We start from the raw sequence: 24861 nt of genomic DNA on the forward strand, positions 1-24861 counted from the left end.
AACTTCAGAACAGAAGATGACTTCTTAAGGCATTGGAAGATTTCCTTTATCCAAATCGCTTCCAAGTATCTACTTTAAGTAGAAATCAAAGTACCTCTTTGGCTTCTGTATAGGGAATCAGTGTTTGATCTCTTTTCAAATACTTTGCTTTCATATTCTTCTGTGTTAAAAGACCCAGGAGTGGAGGAAAGAAATGACCTACAAAACTAAAAGTGCCTTTAGAAGAAAGGAAGGGAGCAAGATAGTAACTCAAAACAGGGAAAAGGGGGCAAGGGGATCAGAAGACCAATGGCTACTAGGCATCTTTTACATTTTCCATGTTCTTAGAGCCTTTTTGTTGTTCTCCTAGAGCATTTTCAACAATAAAATCTTGAAGACTCCATCCCACTCCCCAAAAATGAGCACAAAAGAAAAACAGAAAGGGAATGAGAATTTCATTACATTAAGATTTAACATGAGGCAAAGCTATAGAAGAAGCTTACAACATACCAGTATTTGGCACTATACTAAGTGCAATAATTCGCTTAATTATCTTTTCTCCAGTGGATCAGAGCAGCATCCTAGGTGCTGACAAAGATCATCTGTCTTTCTTACTAGGTAGGATACAGCTTCCACAGGCTGTTCACAGAGAAACAAAATCTAACTTCATTCCAGAAATATGAAAGCTTCAGGATCAGGAGCAGCATGCAGCAGAGATGCTAAGTGAAAATATATTCAAAGGCTCCTCTAATAAGCAGTTTAAAGGTCACACAAGTCCCAGCACCAGGGTGGAAATGGTTAAAGCATTAACATTCCAGTCAGACACCATCATCTTCCACACAGCTCCTGGAGAAACTGGCCAGCTGACCTAGCATCACCCGCCGCTGTCGTTGTGTATCTGTACGCTGCTCTCCAGCAGTGCTATCTTGACAAACTTGCTTTTCTTGAACATGTAAGCCCTGAGCAAATGGCAGGGGAGTCTTCCACCACGTCCTCTGCAGGCTGGCCAGTGTGCTAAATCCTACCCTGTGGCAGGAGGCATCCAAAACTCAGCAGAAACCTGCTCCAATCACACAATCACCAGAAGTTAGATCAGGCCGACCACCACCACCGCAAAGACCACACACGCACCAGGAGTGCCCAGCCACACACCTCCTCCTCTACAGCCCCTTTTAACAGATACAACTTCTATACTGCCAATGAGACAAGATTCTAGTAATCCTTGTTTGCTTCCAGGCACAACCCTGGACTATGAAGGGCACTTGCTAAGTCTGAAGAAAAGATCTCTGAATTGCTCCATCTTGGAGCCTGGAAGGAAAGAGATAATGCAGGTAAGATGATCAACACTAGCTTGGTCAGGATACTGAGTTAGAGGCAGAGCGAACAACTTCCCTGTTCAGAAAAATCTTTGTACAAGAGTCAGGTGGTAAACTCAGGAGAAAGACTGTTAGCTTAACACAAAGGCAATGGGCACATCTCGTATTAAAATGAAGTGCAAGGCGTATGTCCCTAGCGCTCTCCCTTCAGCCCTTCCGTCCCCACCAGGAACTGCATCCTGCATGCCTACTCAGTTAGGCTGTAACCAAAGCCAACATTAACACCCCCAAATTCCCACGCAAGCCACAACAGCATCTTCTGCTATGGTGGAAATGGGTATTTGCAAGCTCGTCTGCATGAAAATACTTCACCACAAGTTAGCAGAGCAGCATATTTGCAATTCTCAGCAATTTGCAACAATTCAAATTTTCAGCATGTTGACACATAGCAATTAACTTTGTGTTAGAGTTACTCTTTAGAAGTCTTATTATGAATAAGCAGCTTTTGTGTATGAAATGCATCTTGTTCTTTATACAGTAAGAATTCTTCACTAACCCAGTTTCTGGATATTCCTTGAAAGGCTTAGTGTGCTTCACAGATGCGCTTCTGATCTGCATTTGGAGGGGCTGTTCACTAACTACAGCTTGTAAAATTCTTAATAAGGAACTTTCAGTGTAGCAACTTGGACGCGGTACGCTCACTGCAAAGGAGGACTGAGACAATACATAAGACAGAATAATTCAAGAGAAACTGTTAGGTGATGACAGCCATGAATTCCTCATTTAAGCACTCCAAGTCAACAGAGCAGCATGGAAAAGTGACAGCTTCATCCAGTTGGTTGACAAGCTGAAGTCTGTTTGTTATGGCTCAATGCATATATATGTACCGCTGCCCTCAAAACGGTCCCAGCCGCTCCTCCTCCTCCTCCTCCTCCTCTAGGGGAAAAAAAGTTTCCCTAGTGGGGGTTAATACCTTCTCTGAGAAGTGGCTATCCTTTGCTCCTAATCAACCTCAGGCAGCCACCAAAGAGCCATTCACCCTACCTGTTCTTCCCTTGCTCTCACAAGTAGCACGTATGCCTAATGTCAAAAGCAAAGACTCCTAAAATAATCTAGTCTTGAACACTGGATTTCAGGGCCAGAGACGGCATCCAGGGCAAATGAGATGGGCTGGCTGTTCAGCCAGTCCAACGCTGCATGCTGGGGTGTGTTTCGTGCTCTGGGCACCTCCCAGGCCGTCCCCAAACCTTGCAAACCACAAATCCCCAAATCCAGCTCTTCAAGGAATTAACAGGGAAGGGAACCAACATTTAGAAGGCCCCTAGTGTGTGTCAATTTGAATGCTGATGAAGCCATACTTAGCTTGAGAGCATGGAGGCAAAAGCAAGAGGTCTAAAAATTCAAGATCAGGCAAATACTAAGTTTCAGAAGCTAATTAGCAAGAGTAAGCAAACTCTTTTTGCCTATAAAGGGCAGGAAAAAAGCAGACATGAAATCATAAGAAAGGAAGCAGGTTTACCTCAGTCTGTCCATGCTATATGTATCTTCAACGTCAAACCTTTTCTGATCAAAGAACTACTCCCTGCACTTTTTTCAGAGAAGGAGAGAGGAAAGAGCTAGATCCTCCCTCACTAGGCACCTGTAGGAATAGGAGACACCACAGTTCTTCTCTAAAGAGGCGTTAACCCTTTCCACTCCTACCCTCTTAAGAAACAGCATTTTCCACAAGACAATTCGTTGCAAAGTACCTGTCACTTAGTACAATTTGGCCCCTTGCAGAAACAGGGGAAGCATTTAAATTAAGCAACTTGCAGTCTGTAGAAAGAGCAATTTATCGTTAAGGAGGTTCAGAGGTACGTGCTTACCCTACTAGAAGCAGAGAAGTCACCTGAACCTTCTCTTACTCACAGCGGTAGCATTTTAACGAGGAGCTCCCAGGGCTGTGCTCCAACATACCCTTCTACTGAGGGGGCAGAAAAACAACTCATTCCCCCCTCGTGGAAAAAACAGTGCGTTATATGCGCTCACACGGCTGTGGCTCCAGTAAATTGATGTCAGTATGTTTCAGTTTAAGGTAGCAAAATAAAATATGACTCAAAAATCAGCATGAGCGCTATGGATCAATTCAAAAAAAAAACAGCTATGGAAGATTTCAGTTCTCCTTTAGGCAAAAGCTATGGGAGGGTTAGTTTGAGAGCATTAAATGTGCTTTTGAATTCTGTTTCTACGGTACAGGACAGTCTGGCACTACGCTGAGGGGGAAAAACACAAAAACACTCATCAGCTAACTGCATACATGTCCCAGCTTACAGATTCTAGAAGTTTTCAGCAGTTGCCACTGCTTCTCCTTCCCCATGAAGTACTTACGGGGTTCCCCCCCCCCCCACTTGCCTTTTCCCCACACCCCATTACCACGGCACAGTCTGAGGCTGGACCAAGAGAAGCAGGAACATCTGATGTAGGATACTCATTGCCTTGGAAGAAAGAGCTCTTTTAACGGTTCACAAACTGGAGGAGGCCGGGCCGCTGCTGTTGCGGCTTAGAGACAACTCAAGCATTGTTGCTGAAGGAACACTCAGCAAAAATTGGTGCTATTTATGCTTCTAATGCCACGCAGCGGCCCTGCTCGCCAGACGAGGTGCAGCCTCGGCTTACGGTCCCCGCGCTCACGACCCTCCCGGCAAAGCCGGTGCAATGCAGGATGCAATTCCACAGCTCTAAGGGATATGACACCAGGCTGTCACAGTGCCATCGTATTCATGAGGTTCGTCTCAGACTCACACAAGCGTCCAAGCAGCGCAGGAAGGGGAGCGGAGAAGCAGCAGCGGGGCTGGTGCTCCTGCCACGGCGTTATTAGAGCATCACGGAGGGCGCATGTCTGCAGAAGGACCAGCAACAGAAAGCCGAGCAACGACCTGTGCAGGAGGAGTTTCAATATCCCTCAACGTTTCCAGCTCCTTATGTTCCCCAGATGGAGGTCGTCTTCCATGCTTGGCACTTTATCTTTCTTCAGATTGCAAATCAATTTACAGATGTTAACGGAACAACTTAAACTCAGATTTCCGGTGGGATGGTGGCAAGCATTGCTACAGGCAGGTATTGCTAGGCAGGTGGCTCCTTCGCAGCTAGTTTTATACACTACTGATTATCACCAAGTGCTTCATTTGTCAAATGTGCCTTTCAGAGCAGTCTTGGAGGCTACGAGACGGTGTTCGGTCTAACCCTCCTTAACTCCTTGTGCTGGAGCATAGTTCTCTTTCAGAAAGCTAAGCTGTACAAAACGGGAGCAAAGCCACCGCAGCATCTACGCTATTTTATATACCTACATCTTCTCCTAGATCAAGGAGAACTCAAGTATCAGGATTACATCAGCTTTTTAATAGGTACTGAGCTCTGGTTTGTTAAGGGGCTTAAAAGGAGTAAGAGATAAATTAGCTGCAGTAGAGGCACCTAAGAGAGATAGAGAGGCATTTACCTGAAGGGAAAGCACTTGTATTTGCAGAAATTACTTGGGAAATTCCTCAGACTCACATAAAGAGAAGACTAAATTCTCTGATAACAAACCCAGGCTTCCTTGTCCCCTCCTCAATCACTGCCCCAGGTTTCTGGTGTAGTTAGAGCCCCTAAGAGACTGAGCAGAGAGATCTTAAAAATGTTATTCTGTAAAAAACAAAAATAATAAATACATTCAGAGAAGAGCTGCAATACAACAGTAGCAAAACAGGCCGATACCATTTGATGCCTTCGGTGCCTGTCCGGCTGGGATCCCAATACACCTGTATCGTTCTTACTGACACTTTAAAATACACAGGGGAGGCACGCAAATGTTTTTGAAGTGTGAGCAGAAGTAGGATGGACTGTCTGAGGGCACAAGGGACAACACGCCCCGGCTGCCATACCCGGCTCGGTAATGACGAGCACGCGGCGGCCTCAAGGATTCCCCAGAACCGCAGCAAAACCCTTGACAAGCGACCAACCGTAACAACGGAAACGCCTCCAGAAACCGTGTCCACCAGCAACAGCTGAGGTGCGAGCCGTTCGCTCCTGCTGGTGGTCGCTGGGGACCTCCCAAAGCACGAGAAGGGCTGACGCAATTTCATCGGTCGAGGAAAGGAAGGAAAAGGGTAGGCGGCCTCCTGCCTCCTTTCACACGGGCCTCTGCGTCGCAGGGCGAGGCGGGATCCGCCGTCGCCCGCTGCAGCATTAGGTGCACAGCCGTAACTGCACTTTCCGTGCATAACACGGTGGTGGTTTTGCCACAGCTAAGGAATTAAGCTTTTTGCCTCAGTAATCAAATAACCTCCCTTAATCTTTCATTGCCTGTTGTGTTAAAGCATGAGATGTGAACAGCCGAACTGCGTACATAATCCTGTCACTGTGTTGAATACAGGCATTTCTAGTTTTGCCTCCGAAAGCAGGAGCGAGGGACACACCAGAAAGAGCAGAGAGAAGAGCAGGCGCCCCTCTTGGGGAACGAGGACAACCTCCAAACAAAGGCGTAGGAGAAAAAAAAAATACAGTGGAGACTTGTTTGTCTGAGCAACAGCAAGATGTAAACCACAGAATTAGCTGTAAAACAGATAATTTGGACTACGGTTTCTAAACACAGATGCAGAAAATCTCCGGTGACTACTGGAACACGTAGAACACCAGTCTACCCCAGCAAGAGGCAACGTGGATTAAAAGAAAAAAAAAATTATACAGACTTCTGTTTTCCAGACTAATAACAGAAGCTGCTGCAGAACGGCACACAGTCTTTCTGGAGTCAGAATAGCTGGCTAGCAGTTTTGCAGGATTTCCGTAACAAGCAAAAGGCCCCTTAAGCCATGTAAGCAGTAGTTTAAGCAATGCTCCACTCCTGGCCCAGCTTTGGCAGGGGTCGCATTAAGGGCACACGATTACATGGATGATTATTTTGAATGAGGTTAAACCACATGACTTAGGTAAGACCAAGTGGAAGTTTAAGAACAGGTTATAAAAAAGTTTAGAGTCTAAACAGACTCAGGGGAAGAGGGAAACACGCCGTGAGCCAGGAGAGGGACTCATCAGATAAGGAAAGAAAAAAAAAAGAAATCACAGAAAAATAAACCAATATTATCCCTCATCCTGAAAACTGCACAGCTTGGCTGTTTTTGTAGTAAGTGCCTTAAAGACATGGCTTTCAAGACAAAACAGGTCTTAAGTAGGAGGGGAAAGCTAGGTCTGCTGGAGGAGCGTTGATGGATGAGAGCAGTGATTGACTTGCACGCAGCCCAGGACTGCCCAGAAAGGAAATACGCCTGCACTGAGCTCCTTGAGAACACAACAAGCTCAGATACAGAGAAGATAAATAAAGAATAGTTCTTTACTAAGTAGGCGATTAGCATAAGAAACAGACAGAGGCAGTGACACAAACTGCGATTGTATAAGGAATACTAGACAAGAAGTTGGCGGAGGATGTGCTACAGGATGTAAACGCAGACCAAGAGGAGGTCTGAGGTGTCAGGATGCTACGAGGGGCTCCGCGGGCTGGCAAGGACAGTCAGTACTGGCGATGAGCAGAACCACTGCTCCTCAGTGCAGCACCTGCAGGTTTTAACATTGGGAACATTGGGAACGTTTAAGGACACGCAGCGTTCAGCCCAGACGCAGCTCGTGCCACAGACACCCTAAGCATTAAGGCATCTGAAATAATTTGTTCAAACAGGAGATTTTGGTCTTTTAGCACAACCTTCCTGAAATTAGCTGGCACCACGTGCATGTAGAGCTTTTGCCTGGAATGGGTACCAGGTAGAAACTGCCTCGAGACTCGAAGCCGTGCTGTTACCTGCAGGAGAACTTCTCAGCAGCTTCGCTCCCAACAGGACAGCGACGCTGTGGAGCACTTGTGCCGTGCTCGCTCCTGGAAGCGACGAGCACTCCCGTCTAGATGAAGTTAGGTTGCGAAGATAAACCCATTATAGGATTATACGGTGCTCACGTAGTGCAAATATTGGGAGGAAAGAGAGGAGACGGGAGGAAGTGACACCTGCCTAGAGGAGCCCTGCTGAGTAGGAAGTTCTCTCTGGAGAACTTGAAGCCTTGCTCTGCTTTGCTCCTATTAACTCAAAGATACGGAGCACTGCACGTTCCTGCTGTGCAAAACAACACACTACTAGAGACCGCAGCACAGCTCACAAAACGGGCTGCAGGCCCCGCACGTGCCGAGGCAAAGGCCCAGCTCGCTCAGGCACCCGTTACGCAGTAAGCACAGAGTTGACACCGCATAGTTGTGATGCTTGGACACCTTTCGAATCAAGGCTTGGGTTCATGCCAAAAAAAAAAAAAAAAAATCACTGGCAAAGGGAGATCTCTGTGCGGGGACTTTTGCTGATGAGGGGCGGCAGCTCCAGGCGAGCAGCGCTGCCAACCTCCGCGAGCTCCGGCCAGACTGGAGGAGCCGAATGCCTCTTTCCACAAGGAGTTGTGCTTTCTCTCCGTGCCTCAGTTTTCCGTGTGTGGGCTGGGATAGGGCAAGTGACCTCCTCTGGGAAGCACTCCGAGGGCTTCTGGCAGGATATAAAGCTGTAGGGCAGAGAAGCTGAGAAGCTCAAACTTTTTTCCTTGTTCTTTTCTATAGTTAAAAACAAACAAAAACAAACAAACAAACAAACAGAAAAAAAAACCCACCACTACCAAGCAAATAAGCAGCCTATAATGAATACTGGATGAGCCTAAGGCTTTTTATCTGAAGGTTCATTACAGACACCTAACTATAAATGTAATGAAAATTTTAAGAATTAAGATATTTCTGCTTTTGCTTTAAAAACATTAAATAAAAATACAGGTTGCACCATCAACTACACAATACGTATGATTTCCATGAAGAGGGCTTTTTGTTTCTTTTTTTCTAAGAGTAGTAGTGATGACAGGACAAATAAAAGCCCTCCTTCCCCCAGCTCTGTACCGAGTTTGTTACACATTTCCCCTTATTTATGGGGTTTGTATTACATTGAACAAAATGCATTTCAGGGTAGAAGGCTGAAATATTAACGCAAACCAAAAAATTGGTCTTTAAAGCTGATTTACACTCCTTCTCTTTCTTGCCTTAAAAAACTACTGCCAACACCCCACCATTAAAGTGTCCAAAACCCGTATACAAACAAGAGAGTTGAACTGAACCGCCTTGTTTGAGAATGCAAATAGCAGAGCACACAAGACCGCATTGTCGGGGACGGTCTTGGTCTCCGCGCCAGCGGCACGGAGACGTCTCTCTCCTGACTCGCTGAAGAGTAATCATCGGCACATGAGAGATTACGCTTGCAACTCAGTCTATTCCCCGAGTGTTTAAAAGCTATTTTGTAGGTTATATAGTTTATAAATGCCAGGGGAGAGCACAGACCAGGGGTTTGTTCCTTTTGTAAAGCACATTCTTGCTGTTACTTTTGTATTTCTGTGTTTCACAGATCCTCTTTCTTTCAATACGCAGCAAACTGGCGAGAAAGCATTAATGAATGCCACAGCAAGAGTTTAAAAAAGAAAGTTTCTTCATTGCCTACTTCTCATCTTACAAAGACTTTCAGGAATTAATAAAAAGGGAAATACTACATAGATGATTTATTTGAATTTGTTTTGAACTTGCAACATTTTGTGTCCTTCCAACTTCTGCTTTAGTCTCCCATTTTTCTCCCCTTCCCTCAAACTTCCAACCAAAATCCAGCATACTTTCTGCACCAACGAGTATTCAGAAGTCATGGAAATGCATAGGTCCCACTAGAGACCCAGCTGCAGTTACCCACTGTCCTCATGTTAGTGCACGGCATCTAGTATGGGCTATAGGATTTAAGACTTCACATCAGGACTTGATCGTTTAAACGTCAAGGGCCCGTACGAAAGATGCGCAGAGAGCTCTAGCGCACGGCAGAAATCCCAGAACTGAAACGGAGCCCTATAGGATCAGACGACGCTGAGCTTTAAGTTCGAGGTTTTCTGTTAAATCACACCTCGACCAATATTCTGGTTCAAAGAGTTTAGGTCTGACAAAGTTTAAAGCAGCCGCAAGCCAGGCCGCGACGCGAGAGGCGCCGGCGGGGCGGCCGTGCCGGCTGCTGCGGGTAACGGCTTCTGCGCGCGGCTGCCCCGAGCCGAGCACCGCCCTGGCCGGCGAACGCCCGCCGTCGCCACAGGTCAGACGCCTCCTTCACACGCTTCTGAGCACACACGTATCCTAACTTAAAGCAGCTTTAAAAATTGTCACCTCTTCAGTTAAACGACTTCTAGCAACGCTCCTCCTCGTGGCATCGGTTGCGGCAGCGCAAGAGCTCTGAATAATCCAGACCAAAACCTGTTTACCAGTCATAAAAGAGACTTTAAGTGTTTTATTTTCCCAGGCTTAGTCACTGGAGCTCACAGACTGCTCTCACACCTGCAACGCACTGGCTGCACGTGCAGGCTAAGCCTCAAGTGCTACCCTGAGAGCCTCTCCTTGCAAGCTCCCATCCTAGTCACGCTTACATCCTCTAATAGCAAACCCCCCAATGCACACACGTGCTCACACACACACACACACAGTGCTTTTTGTTCCTTTTTTGGACACCAAGCAATACTCGTCCAAAATACGATCGAGCCAGTAATCAGAAGTACCTGAGAGTTGCAGCATAGCTGTAACTGCCAATTGTTCTTATTGCAAGAAGTTACTTATGAGATTGCCAGCCCACATTAAAAGTTGGTGCTTTAAGTAATAAAAACTAGCACTTTGCATTTATTAAAAAAAAAAAAAGAAAAGAAAAGAAAAGAAAGAAATAAGAACCGACAGAGGCCTGCTTTCTGAACTCATGTCAATTAGTATAATTGTAGCAATATAAAATAAGAGCTTTTCTAGTTCAAACCAATCAGGGATATTTGTCTAGAGTTGTCAGCTCTTTGCCTTCCGCATAAATCCTCACCAGTAGTTCTGTAACTGCTTAATATTTATCTATATACATCTTCTAGAGAGCAAAGGTCCATTTTTTTCCATGCCCAGAGTAACGCAGCTGCCTTAAAATTAATCATGTAAAATATTGATTATACAAGACTTCTCTTCTCAGCACAGAAGTAAGAAACATGACACTTCATCTACACTTTTCATCATTTTCTTCCTGTCTTCCACGTACAAGATGTTCTCTTCCCAGTTAAGCGACCAATAAGCTTAATAACAAACCAAGCAGCTGCCAGTTAAAGTTAGAGAAAGATCAGTTAAGCGCAAGCCAGTCCACTCCAGCGCGTTAGCGCCTGTATTTGGAGCGGCGGCCAAATTCAAGCTCGCGCAAGGGCCCCTCGTTCTGACGACGTCTAACCGTCCCCGCGCGGCGTTCGGCAGCGCGGTCACGCACCGTACCACAAGCGCCCGCGGGCTGGCTCGCGGGGCGAGACGCAACGCGGCGGCCAGGCGGGCTTCCCCGGCTCCTCCCGCGCCCCCGGAGAGGTCGGCACGAAGCCCTGCGGGCAGGCAGGGCACGGCATCTGCGAGCTCTTGCACCGAGCGCCCCGGATCGCCGGGTTACACCCGAGAGCTACTTCACTGCTCTACAGAAAAGCCATTTTGATACCTCAGAGAGCAGCTGTTCCACTGCCCAGCAAACCACGTCTTGGAGCTGGAAGTAACGACTGCAATACAAGGAAAGGCAGGCATGTCTGAAGTAAGCGTGTTCTAATTTGGCCAGGACCCTCCTGGGCTTTGCCTTCAAAATACGCCCTCACAGCAGACAGGCCACAGCCCCAAAATGCCCCCAAAGCAGCAGTGAAGTTTTTCTTTGCCTCGTAACGTACCATCAGGTTGTATGACCCTTCCGCTTCCTGAGGAATTCAGATCTTTCTTTTCCCTGCAATTGAAATATGTTCTCCCACTGCCCATCCTGTGAATTTACACTTCGCCATTGTGAGCGGGAGCAGTCTCAAACATCTTTAATATTAATATTCTCTATTTATTTTATCCCCCCCAAAATAACCAGAGGATGGGGTTTGGGGGGGAAGGGGAGGTTCTTGCTATTAGTTAGCCAAGACACCAGCATTATTACAGGTTATTATTTTCTTCTCTGTCTTGTAGTGCTCCCTAGTCCCAGCTACCCCTCACCATCCATCTTCACGAAGAATTAAAAGATAAATCATGCCCCAATTAATAAGCAGCTTCCATTACTGAATCACTAGAAGTCACAAGCATGCTAGAGGGGTGGATATGGTTTTTTGAACTTCCACAATTCCATTACTAAGTAAAGAAAATTATGTTTACTGTGAACTGATGAAATTAACCATTTATCAGCATGAAGTGCTTAACAGATCAAGGCAGGTAGGAGTACGGTCGTCAGATTTTAAATCAAGTATCATGCTACACGCGGATTTTTTGAATTTCACACGAAGATCTAGAAACCCACAGCAGAAGGCCCTTACTAAACAGAAAGTATCACAAAATGCTCCATAAACTCAAGAGCCACATTGAGGTTTGAGGCTTGTTGCTGTTTCAGTGTCAGGTGTGTAGCTGCATACAGTGCCCCTAAGATTTAGGCGATGGGCTGTAAGGCATTGCCGGTGGGAGTACCAAAGTGAACAAAAGGAAGGGAACCCGGATTAACGCAGATTTCTGAACCGTTGGCTTCCGAGTCCTGGAAACGGCCCTTGACCAGTTCCAGGTATCGAGGGGGCGAGCATCCCCCTTAGAAACCGACGGAGGCATTAGTACAGTTCACCCTCTAGGATGTCCTCGTATTCAGTAGTTGTACTTTTGAAGTTGGGAATTCACTTGTGAATATTGCACAAACAACCTATAAATAACGGTATTGTCTCGCTACCCACAAACACGTCTTTTCCGCTCAGTGGGAAGCGGAACGGCTCGAAGCAGCAGAACAGACCGGCTGCAGCAGGAGCGCTCAGACAACGCGCTACGCGGACGTCGGACGAAAGCCACCGCCTGACACGAGCTACCGGCTGCTCCTCACACCTGGCTGGATGCGAACACAACCTTCTGCAGCCCTAAAGCCTCTGGTTCTTAGAACTTTAGGAAGCTCACTCCAATAATTGCTTTAATGGTAAATTTTAAAGTGACCATAATATCCAACCATCTCTGTGGGTGCCAATGTAGGAATCCAAGCAACTATTACACAGCAGCCTACTGTGAATCTACTGACACATACTGTTGTTGTGAGCAACTCCAGCAGTAGTACTAAATTAAAAGACAGTTCCAAAAATCTAGAAGTTAAAAAAACAACACAGAAAGAACCCTAGATTGGCAAGTTTTAATGGAGAAGGAAAAGAGGAAAGAAACATTATTTTTATTATCAGAGAACTTATCAGAAAAAATTATAAGTGTAAGAAAAACAAAACAAAATGAAGCAAAGCCTCTCCTCACCCTAGTCCAGACACAGGTCATTAGTTTTTTGCTCTGGAAAAGGTTATCACTTTAAAACAAAGATAAAGTATTCTATATACTTACTGTGCGTCTTGAGAAACCACACTCATGAACTGGTACAGATCTCTGCTAAATCATCCCCTCATAACGCATAGATATCAAATTTGGCCCCTTGCAACTAAACAGGATATTCCCCTGCACAAGTCTGATCTTCAGGAAGTTATCCTCGAAGGCTGTGGATGCGCGTTGCGACAGGCACACCTGAGCAACCAGACCTGGAGCCAGGTCATTTCTATAGACTCCCCCCCCCCCAAGCTGCCAGATCTTGCTAGCGCTTGGTCACTGACGACCCAGGCAAATCTGAACCTGTGATTTAGCGGTGAAGGGCTCTATCTCGTTACCAGTTACAAGGGCCATCTGGTCCCCCAGCCCATGATTTACAGGAGGGGGCAGGGGGGATAATTAACACAGTTCAGTTCCAGGGGTGCTTGGGGGGGGGGGGGGAGGGTCTGAAATATCCGTCAATCGTATTTTGGAGAAAGATCCCCAAACGCTCCGCCCGTTTTGGCCTCAGAGCCCCCGGGGAGGCGCACGGGAGCCCCCCGCCAGCGGCTTCCCCCGCTCCCGGCTTCCGCGCCGCTAAAGCTCCGCCGAGCCGGGGCCGCCCGCGCCGGGCGCCCGCAGCGCGGACAAAGGGCCGCTATTGTCCCCCGCGCCCGGCGACAATGACCCGGCCCATTGTTCCATTGTTCGGCGGCCGGAGCCCCGCGCTGGCGCAGCGCGCTCCCGCCGCCGGCCCGCGCCGCGCAGCGCCGCGCAGCGCCGCGCAAGGCCCCGCGCAAGGCGCCGCCGCTCACCTGAGCTGTCCATGGTGCTGCCGTCGGCGCGGGGCGGCTGCGGCTGCCGCGCGGGGCTCCGGCCGCCTGCGCCCGCCGCCGCGCTCCGGGCCGCCGCCGCCGGCCTCCCCGCGCCGCGCTCCGGGCCGCCGCCGCGCTCCGGGCCGCCGCCGCGCTCCGGGCCGCCGCAGTCACCGTTGCTGTCCACCAGCTGCAAAGATTCATAGCCGTCACTGCCGGTCTTTTTCCGGTAGCTCCCGAGCAGGCTCATGGGCGAGCCAGGCGCAGAGAGGCTCCTCCGGCACCGCGGGGAAGGGAGGGAGGGAGGGAGGGACCGAGGGAGGGAGGGAAAATAAAAAAACAAATAAATCGCAATTGCTCCGTCCGCCCCGAGGGGCGGGGCGGGGCCGCGGCGCCGCCGGCGCTCGCAGCAGCGGGCCGGGCCCGGCCGCCGCGGGAGGCGAGAGCACGGCCGGGGCGTGCGAGGAGGAGGAGGAGATGGCCAAGGCCTCGCAGCGCGTCACGTCACGCATCCCCCCCCGCCTTCCCCCCCACCGGCGAAGGGGTTGCACGGAGCACGGCTGGAAACAGGGTTGCACTGCCCCCCGCCGCGCCGAATTGCGCTCCTTGACGCTGCCCAGAATAGCCATCAACACCAGCATCGCTGATCCATGCCAGGGAAACGCGTGCTCCTTGCAGACAGGCCAAGGCCACCGCGTTAGGCAGCTGTGGGCCAAAACCAGCCAATTCTGCACACACAAAGGATGAGGGATGGCCACAAAACCCAAACTCCCACTCTGGCCTGGTTCTGCTGTGCCACAGAGGGCAACATCCCTACGCCCATGCTACCATCCCACTGCCACGCTTGTTCAGCCGCTGGCCTACAACAGATGGCACCAAGCTGAAGCAGCACTACCACTGACTGCTCGACCACTCTCGTTGTTAGCTCCTGCCTCCTTATTTTTAGCTGTTCACGTGTAAACACACTTTAGGTCAATGCAAAGTCTGTCCTTGAGCAACTGGTGAGCCAAGCTTGCTCTGCACATTTTACAACTATTGCAAGCAGATGGTAGTTTTGTTTCACATTGAGCAGAGGAACCATGGGATGCTCCAGAGGAAGCAACCACTACAGTTGTTCTACACCAATTTCTTTTTAGTTTAAGGGAAATAAAAGCAAAAGAGTCCTCCTATCACCCGAGACAACAAATGTGCAATCAGTCTCCTATGGAAAGGACACAAAGTACTCTGCCTAGAAAAATAAGGTGGGTTTTCTTCTAAAGCAATAACATCAATAAGCAACAAGTTAAAGTGAATTAACCTGATGTAACTGTCCCTGTATTATTGGGCTTCTAATATACTGCTTTGTATCCAGCAATACGTAGTTTGCAATATTTGCCAATATGAATGTCCCCCTCCTTCACATTGCTCATATGCCATAACCTAGTAAAGAAAGAAAGAAAGAAAGAAAAAGAAAAAAACGGGGTTTATTTACTAGGAATCATGTCTGATACTGCATAAAGTGGGACTACCTTCGTTGACCTAGAATATTGCAAGTCCTACTGTGTTCCAATATAGAAAAGGGAAATTCTGAAAAATAATAATAAAGAAAGAAGTATTTTCTCCGATGACAAAGCAAAGTACAGGGTTTCTCTTCGCAGGTGAAGAGGGCACGTTAAGGCTATGTAACACTTCAGGCAGGATGCTCATGTGCTAGCGCTGGAGGAAAATTACACTCTGTTAGAAGGAAATAGCTGAAAAATCTGCTGTGACAACGTAATGAGTGACCTATCTCCCATTTCCAAACAGCCTTTTCTGTTGCCTTTATCCATTAATTCAGGAAAATCAGCTAAGACAAAAAGTCATATCCCAAATCCATGTCATCTCACACACAAGTGAGCAGCAAGGGTCTGTTGGATACAACACTAGGTATTTTCTGGGTTTGGCCAAAGTAAGGTCCTGTTGAAAACATTCTCATGGAAAAAGGATTCAAGCAAAAGAACAGGTTCACTAGAGCAGGAATTAGCTTCCTGCTCTCAGAGTAGGCGCAGAATTCAGACTCCACCAGGCACAGTCTCACCGTCACTGCCCGCTGAAGCCTTACAGCACACCTTTGGCTCAACATTTCCTACCCAATTTTGATGTCACTGTTGCATCTGCAGTGGGTAGAACAGTCACAGTTAGAAAGCAAAACTTGAGTCTCTTCATGGAGTTCATTAACAGTTCTTTTCTTTGCATGTTTTTCCTGAAGTTTGGGGGATCACGGCTTGGTTTCCCCCAGGGATTCACAGAGGGGAGCCCCTCACCGGGCTCCAGGCCTGGGCAAAGGCTGTTCTGCGAGGCATCGCACCAGGCGCGTCCCGCGGGACCTTGTGCGGTGGAGGGAGGAGTAAACCGACGCCAAGGCCCCAGCTTCACGTGCTATTACCATTGCTACGAATGCAGAGAGGGCACTTGGTGGGATTGCATCCATGCATTTTCTAGTCCTGTGGAAAGCTTAAACAAGGGACACGTACAGTCTAAAGTAACAATTTACTTTTTGCTTCCCCCAATTCTCCCCTTACAATGAGCTACGAAGGAGTCACGTAATTTCTCCCTTTGGGAGGTTTACAGCATAAAGAATGCTGTATAAAAAACAAAATGAAGTAATGTCGTTAAACTGCACATTACTTTCCTAAGCAAGAGTAAGGACGACAGATCCAGGGAAACAGCAGCCTGGAAAAATTCATTAACATGCTCCAAGATTTATTGAGCCGTGGCTAATGATACTACAAATGCGTATAGATATTCCTGTTGTGCTCGCATGATAACGCCCAAAGGGGCCGGCAGGACTGCGGGCGACGTTAACGACGGCACGTTCCTGGGGAGCGAGGAGGCACGAGCGCCCTCGGCCCGTTCCCGACCCGCCGCGGGACCTTGGAAAGGCCGGTTGATTTGCCTAGTCTCTAACGCCCCGTCTGGACGGCGGCCTTTGCGGGGCCAAAGTCTCTTTCGGTAGCTGTAAACAAGCACTGGAAGCGCCGGGGCGCGAGTTCAAGGCGCGCCTGCCCCCCGCCGCACCAGCGGCTCCGCTCACGGCTCTACGTCCGCGCGCTCGAGTTGTGCGCCGGCTGCGAGAGCCGCAGGCAAACGCAATATCCTGAGCAATGCCTTTAAAATTCAATAAACTACACGTTTTTGATGAAGGAAGTGAGCATGGGTCAATGTGCATCCTCCGCGGACAGCGAGCTATGAACAGTGCTCCCTGCACGCAGAGTTTCCGTAAAAAAAAAAATGCAAAACCATAGCAAAGTACATGAGAAGTGCCAGGTATACTGTGTTATATGGACTGCTCACTGTCTGCGAATGATTCATACAGTATTAAGAAAACTAAGAACTTACTCAAGCTTCTTAACTTCCTCAGATACCACACACAGAATTAATGCTGTTAACAGCACCTTCTGCCAAAGAGGGAAGCAAAGGAAAAAAAAGTCAATCTTCTGTTCAGGATTCGTGTTTGGAAGTTTCCCTCCACCTTACCTCAGAAGATATCAGGGTATCAGGACACCACCTATTATTTCTGCCACTGATAATAAAAGAAGTGCAGAATTCTTTTTCATTATAAGATAATCAAAAGAGCTTTTTATACATGAAAGTGAGAAGACCTACTAGTCTTAAAACCATCTTGATTTTAACTATGCAAATATTTTCAAAAGCACACAATCCCGCTGTACTAGGCACCTTATTCTCTCTGTAATCCAGCACGGAATAACTTCTTCCTTCCATTCTGTCCACGTTTGCATGCATCCTGTTCCTTACAGCTGCACGCCAAGACGTCACAACATGGTCCAGCGAACGACATTTTTGCCTTCGCCCTCTTCGAAGCGTACAGCTCCTAAACAAATAGCCTTCACTGACAGATTCCTGCGGTTAGGCTACCTTCAGCATCTCTGTAACGACTGCTCTCTGCACCGGGCCTTCGGGAGGAAGGCAGCAGGCGCTCCTTCAGTCACGTCTACCTCCCTTCGGACGTGGCACGGAGCACGCGTTGGGCAGCCACGGTTGCACCCCAGAGAACCTCTCTGCGTTCAGTCATCCACTGCATCGTACACTATGCTGTGAAGGACATTAACTGTGTGATATGAATCACCCTACAGGTGAAAATAGGCTTGGACACCTGTGTAAACTGAAGCGGTTTCATAAGTTTTTGACAGCCTGTCCCCACCAGAAACCCCCGCCCAGGCCTACAGCATAGCCAATGCAGTACACGCCAACCTGCAGGACGCTGCTTGTGCCTTCAACTTCGAGCTTAGATGCTCAACTTAGTCTCCAAGAACTTGAGATACTAAATAAAGACAATTTTCCTGTGCTAAAAGTTAATTTTGTATGGAAGTAGCGATACTGAGAACCGTCTATCGCAGGGTCACGTTTAGCCTCAGAAGCTCCCACCTGATAAAAATACAGAACCAAACCTAAAAGCAATCAGCAGAACCCGGACTCCCCGTCCCAGCCACGTGCTGCAGTGCTCTGCTCACCCCTTCCCACGCTGGCTGCTTTGAACCTGGTGGCCCAAGCGCTCTTCCGACCACAGCAGCAGGGTATAGTCACGTTTTCCCGGTCGGTGCCTTCTCCTGGACCTGCCTCATCAAAACTTTGCTCTGACAACAGCCCCTTTCCTGCGCTCCTGGGGCAGGAGCTGCCCCGCAGCCGTCTTCTCCAGGAAGGGCTCGGCACCTCCACCCGGACCGGGAGCTCTGCCTCCCGCGCGCCGCCGCCGCCGCCGGCATTTTAACTAACAGCCTCCCGGCTGGCCCTGGGCAGGCAAACCTGCTGCTCGCTGACTAAAGGCAGCGAGCGCCTAGCCTAGGTCAGAGCGGCCGCCTTCGTCACCGCCAGCGAGCAGGCGAGCCGCGGGAGCGCTCCGCCGCGCGCTGGGTGCGGAGGCCAGGGCGCTGCCGCGGCGCGGGGAGCGTGCCTTGGCTTTTCTACTTTACTGTTGGCCTGGTGCATCCAAACACAAGAGAAAGACCTTGAAGACTTCAACTACGTGGCATCATTCAAATTAACTTCCGAGAAAAAGTTACAACTTCATTGCACCTACTATTCTTCCCCCCACACACATTTTTCTTCTTAAAAAAAAAAAGAAAGTCATAAAGAACAGTTAAAAAAAAATACATTTCCCTTCTGACTAAGGCTTAGTACAATAAAGGACACAACAAAAGTTTTGGTATGATCCAAACCAATTTCACTACCAAAAAGGGTCCTATCAAAAATAAACAAGCTAATTCAGAGATAACAGCAACTAACTAAAGCCATCAAGAGCTGATATGATATCAGCTGTTTCACTTTATTTCTTGTCCTAAGGAAAAGGAAACCAAAATACCAACTCCCATCTCCCCTCCAAAACAACAGTTATTGAGTAACTTCCAATTCTTGAAGGAGATGACAAATCTACTTTTGCATATACAGCCAAAGGCTTTACCTTACTACTCATCTTGTCTGAAGCCGAGGTAGAAAAAAGCCAAATCCCAGCTGAAGGACCGAAGGACCACCCTGCACTTAGGCAGGCCCATGGGCACTTATAGCGTTTCGGCAGGGCCCTCCCTCTCTTTAGCACCCCCCTCCCCTGAGCCTTCTGCAGGTGCCAGATGCTGCTCCTGCAGGCTCTGAGTTTATTGTGGTAGGTGGGGAGTATGAGCAAGGGTTTCTTTCTTCATAATTCATTGTCACGCTGCTTTTGATAGCTGGCGGAGCAAACCCCCAGGTGCCTTCCTATTGCAGTTCACGCTCCTGGAGAACGAGCTTTCCACGCTTGCAGGTTCAGAAGTGAAGCATGAGGTAACACATCGGGTACAATTCACGTACAAATGACTTTTGTGCGTGTGTGACTTGTAAAGCAAGGATCGCGCCCCTTGCCCTCGCATCTGGAAGCGCAGTTTGTTATCTGTGCAGCACCCTGGGCTGGCCAGGAGCACTGATTCAGGTGTCCCACTCTGCAAATAGGCACATGAGAGCAAAATGGTTACGGGCTCTTGGTTTGGAGCCAAAAATACCATTGCAGACCAGTACCCAGAGCTGTGCTGAGGATAAATAAGTGGTACTTGGCTTGGAGTCAAGGACAGCCATATGGTTCCCCTTTCTGCATTAGGCTACAGGAACTAGTGTGTCCGTGCTCAGATTGGCCTGCGAACGGAGGAGATTGTGGCCCGTTAACGGTGCCGACGTGCCCGTCGGTGGGGGGTGCTCGGTGCGGGGCAGTGCACGTCCCCCCGGCGGGAAGCGGTTTGCCACTAGCAAAGAGGGCTGTGGGGTTTGGGATCCAGGTGGAGGGGGTCAGCTGGTCTCAATCCTTTTTTAACGGCCTCTGATACTGAGGAACTTCTGAACTGGTGGTTCCTGTTCTCTTCAGCCCTAATGATAAGCATGTGTGGTCCTGAGAGAGAGTTTCAGATTGGTGTTTAAAGGTTAGACACAGGGCTTATCAATTATGTCTTGGTTGCCTGTATCAGGTGAAGCCCTGAGCATTCACTGTAGCTAAACTTAACTGGAATATCAAGAGCCTTATTGGTGGCAAGAGCTGGGCGAATATTAAAGACCGTATTCACAAGTGTCCACCAAAGAGTACCACAATTTAATTTCAAAACGTGCTTGCTGGCCTTCTACGAGCACCGCATATCTGCAAGATGATTCGCAGAAAGGAAGAAAATAAGTTAGCTCAGAAAGTTGTTCTGAATTAAAAGCTAAGCTTTGCTAAGAAACTTTGGAAATGTTTTATGTGAATCGATAGAGGCCCTCTCCTTCTCCTTGATTTTTATCTTCTCTTGGGCAGCACGCAGTGTTCTCGCTGTGGGTCAAGAGTTAGGGACAGATAACTCGGCCGTGGAGCGTGTCTGACGTATACAAATCGTTCCCCTTTGCATTAGTTTCCCTTCTTTGTTTTTTTAAATTCAATACAGCTTGTCATCATTTTATTTTCCAGTGACTTACGGTGTCTCTTACTGTGTTCTTTCCCATCATTTCTCTCCTCTATGTGATACTACAAACCATTAAGTGGTACAGCAGTGGTCTGCGTATTCTTATTTCTTGTCTTTTAGCTTTCTAAAATGCCGTCAGAGATGGGGTGCGCTTACTCGTTTCAGCACAAGACTTTGTTTTGAAGTACTCAAGTGTTTGACCCTTTAGCAAAGTTGAACTGTGAAGCTGCTTCCCAAAGGCTGTTGTAGATGCTAAAATCCCACAACACTCTTCAGAAAGATCTTGGAGAAATTAATGGAAAAAAAAAAATCTGAAAGGAGCCATTAAGTAGGCGTATACCTCTGTCAGATCAGGAACTCCCTGCCTGCAGACTGCTGGAAAGCTGGAGACTGTTCAGCCGTCCATACAACAGCTCAGGCCAGAAGCAGGTATTTAATTAAAGTTAGGTGCCTAACCACCGTTCAGTCGTGGCTTCCCATTCACTGAGATAAGCAGCTAAATACCATAAAAAAAAAAAAAAAAAAAATCTGGGCTCAGACCTCCAACAGGCTGTTTGCAAGTCTGTGAAACAGGTATGTGCACAACCCCGAGCAGGTTCCCGAGCAGTGAGAGCTCGGGAGCGCAGGGACATTCCCGCTCCGGGCAGCGGCGGCTCTGCACCACCGCAGGACCGAGGCAGAGCTCGGCCTGGGCTCGGTGCCGCGGGAAATCCCAGCTTAACTGCATTAAACTTAGTCAGCTGCTTGCAACAGTGAGTTGCAAAGACTAATTACTCGGTGCGTGCCCCAGTAACACGCCTAGCTGCCGACTGCCTTACCGCGTTTTTTTCCATTGCGTTTTAAACAGCATAGAACTTGTGGCGAGATTTTTGCGTTTTTAAACACATACTAAGGGTACATGTAATTTTGAATTTCTTTTTACAGAGGTATTGTTTGCATTGGGAAGAGGTTAGTAGTGAAAACAAAGATTAAAAAAAATAAACAGCTTCTTAACACATACGGGAAATGAGTCATCACCGGGTAACTTCAGTTACTGCTGCTGTGCTCAGTGTCTGGCTCCAGCAGTAATTTAGACAGAATTTTACTTTCATTAGGGGGAAAAAATAATACCTTGCAAAAATCCTGTATTTTTAAGAAAACTGATTCAAAGAAAAGATTGAAAACTAAAGGAAGCGAGTGGTTTTCCTGTGGTAAATGCTAAGGTCCCTGATCAAAATGAATACGCAGGGAAATCCAGCTCAGATTTCACTTGACACAATTGATGCCCTGGATCCACAGACCACTTTGGCTCAGCCTTCGAAGACGCTGTGCAATCCACTTAGCGCTTGATACTCCGCTACGGCCCCGTCAAAGCGAGGTGAAGCCTTGGGGTGGCGAGTGTTTCGACGGGATCGGGAGCACGCTCAGACACGCCGTCAGACGGGCCGCGTCCGACGGCCTCGCGCGGGTCTCGCGGTCCCGCCGCTGCGAGCACGACGCCGCTGCCCGGAGCGGGGCAGCACGCGGGGACCGGCCGAGAGCAGCGTCCCTTCGTGCAAGGTGAAGTCCTCGCACGAGCAAGAGACAAGCCAGCCTTGAAGACCTACAGCTTAAAGCGCACGGGATCAAGTGGAGGACAAAAGCAGAAGGAGTCGAAGAGACTTGCTGAGAAATCACCCAGCAAGTAGGAAAAACGCAGCTAGCAGAGGGAGGCCGGGGCGCGAGCTGCTGGAGCGCAACGCGGCGCGGGCGCTGGGAATCCCTCCCTGGGTCACGCTTGCATTTGGAGCACGTGCTGCGGATGAGGCCAGCTGGCCAATGCTAAGTGCGTTCAAGTCAGAGTCCTGCAGGGATACCCCAGGCACCACTTGCGGTTCCTCACTATGGAAAGCAAGGGGGAGAAGGAAAACGTTGTCAGCGTGACTAGGCGAGGGCGTTGCAGCATCCCCTCCTATGTCTTGTACCTCGCTTAATAAGATTGCCGCCTTCTCCTTTTTGTCCTGGCACCTGCCGCCCCCCGCTCTGTCCAGGTGTCCTCCTCATCGGGGGATGAGAGGGATGGGGGAGAGCTGGCTGTTCTTCTCGCAGCTGACACTGCTTCCAGCAGCGAGGAAGAGGCTTACAGCAGCTGATGCTGTAGCTCCAAGGTGAGTTGAAGAAGGGTTGTGAAGTGAGCTTGGACCGTCCAGTTTAGGCTGCACGGAACGAGGCTTTTCCCTGGGGGGCCATGGCTAGGGACGAGTGACCTTGCTGTAAGCTTCAAAGTGAGTCTCTCTTTGAGCCTGTAAGGGAGCTGCAGCCAGCTGAAGGTAGAAGGAGCATAGGTGGGTCTCCACCTGACAGCACAGGAAGGTTTGCCAGGAAGGCAGCACGTCTTTTTGTTTCCTCCATCAAACGGTTTCTAGTCTCTTAGAGCTTTCAGAAGTATATTGATGATCTAATAATAATGGGAGGAATAATATTTTTAGGGACTCGTTATTCTGGTTGCTCTATAAAACAGATAAAAAGATGGTGTCTGTCTCAGCTCACAGTATCTACAGACTTGCAGGTCTGGCATCACGCCTAACTGAGGCAGCTTTGGTTCGGATTCATCGCCCTTCTCGCCGTCACCGCTCAGGTGACGTTCAGGCAGACGCTACAAGGCTGCATATACTCTCGCCCGCGGTGTTGTTTCCGATCCGCAGGGCGCTGCACGGTTTTGGGGGAATGGTTTGGATGTGGTTCCAGCGGGGAGACGTTGAACTGCTCGGGCAGCCCGCCCCTGCCGCAGGCCGCTTTCCTGGGAGGAGGGCGTGCAACGGCAAAGACGGGCAGGAGAAGGAGCCTGGGAAACTCCTGTTTTCCCGTGGCTCTAGCTCAGGTTCTCAGTGTCGTTTAGGATAGGAAATAATTCATGCTCACTTGCGTTGACTCAAACAGTAGTATTGAAGGGACTAGTTTACACCACGTGGCTGCAAAATACTTGTGCACGAGAGGGCTGCAGGGTGGCTCCCAGCACTGCCGTTTTATTTGTGCGTGCTGCTGTTTAAACACCCTGAAAAATCTGATGGGGCTGAAGGCAAATATTGAGAGCAAACGTTTGCAGAGGCCGAGCTGAAGAGCGCCTGCCTCCCTCGCGCCCCGCTGCGCCCTCGAAAACCGCCCGCACCCCGGCACCGCCAGCTGCCGGCTCGTTTCTCCCGCCGCGTTACCGTCCCAGGACGCCCGCTGCCTGGAGGGTAAGTGGCGCGAGACCCCTTGCATAGCACCTTCAGTGTAGAAAACGTTTGCTAGGTAGAAAGCAAATTTATTTTTATGTGAAGTTTTCCATTAAAGTTATTATTTGGAGCAAAGATTCAAGTGACAATAAAAGCTGTGGGGTCTTTTTTCTTCTTCCCCTGTTTCAAGACCCATGTTTTGTGGAAGGGCTGAACTTCACCAATTTCCTGTGCACTAAAAACCCCGCTGCCTGGATCCCGGCCTTTGCCATCTTCTCCCTTCATGGTTTTGTTCAGCACACCCAGTTTCTCTGTATCTCTCTTCCCCAGTCATGATTTAGGCCTCTAAACAGAGCCTATTCTGCATCCTTTCATTTTCTTTTCATTTGTTTGCAGATGAGGACTTAGCCCGGTGGGAGAGAGCTACGCGTTGCGTACGGTGCCTACCAAGCACGGCCTCGCGTGCTAGCTTAATGTAAACCACTGTCCGCATTCATAAAATATTATTTCTATTTTACTGCAAATAAAGCGATGTTTATAGCAGCCTTGTTCAAAGGGCTTCCCGCAGCTGCGTTAACCACCGGCGAGCGAAACGACAAAGCCGCCCTGATCTAATTTTCACGGCGAGTGGCAATGACGGCACCCGACCCCGACGCGGCCACGGCTGTGACTCGCAGCGGCTGATCCGCGTATCGCGACGCATCGCGATAAGCTTCGCCCGGGCCGCCGCCGGCCGTGGGAACCTCCCGGGGCCGCTTTCCCACGCCCCTCCCCCCTCCCCCCCGAGGCGCGGGGGGCCCCCCGGGATTAGCCGGCGGCAGGGCCGAGCCCCGCGCGGCCGGGATTAGCTCGGCGCCGGAGCTGGCGGCGACGACCCCGCTCAAGGACGCGCCGCGGCCGCGGCTCCTCCTTAAAGGCTGCGGCCGCTCCGAAATGCGGCATCTATCAGCAGCCGGCGTTCCCGGGCCGTAAACAGGCGGGCTGTGTCACAGCCGCCTAAATATAGCGCCGGCCCCGTCGCCTCCGCGCCGGCCGGCCGCTCGGTGCACGCATTTTATTTTTTTTTTTTTCCCCTGGGGGAGGCGATGACTAAGAGGAATCGTCTGCTCAGGGGCTCTCCGAACATGGAGGCTCTAATCCAAATTCAGGAGCTGAGTCAAGTCCGTAGCTCCCAGTCTCACAGGCCCTGCTTAATGTTTTCCTCCCCTTCCTCCTCCTCCTCCTCCTTGGCGGTATCCAGAATAAGGGGATAGCAATAAGAGTCCC

General features: G+C 49.2%; 1 protein-coding gene across 1 annotated transcript in view; it reads right to left on the minus strand.

Annotated features, from left to right (window-relative positions):
• Positions 1–13740, minus strand: part of DNAJC6 (DnaJ heat shock protein family (Hsp40) member C6) — a 39768-nt gene extending 26028 nt beyond the window's left edge. Inside the window, exon 1 of the mRNA XM_062581013.1 lies at positions 13491–13740. Coding sequence (XP_062436997.1) covers positions 13491–13740 — 250 coding nt within the window. The remainder of the gene's footprint in view (positions 1–13490) is intronic.
• Between the last annotated feature and the right edge of the window lie 11121 nt (positions 13741–24861).

This window comes from Rhea pennata, chromosome 8 (assembly GCF_028389875.1).
Source record: "Rhea pennata isolate bPtePen1 chromosome 8, bPtePen1.pri, whole genome shotgun sequence".
Classification (NCBI taxonomy): domain Eukaryota; kingdom Metazoa; phylum Chordata; class Aves; order Rheiformes; family Rheidae; genus Rhea; species Rhea pennata.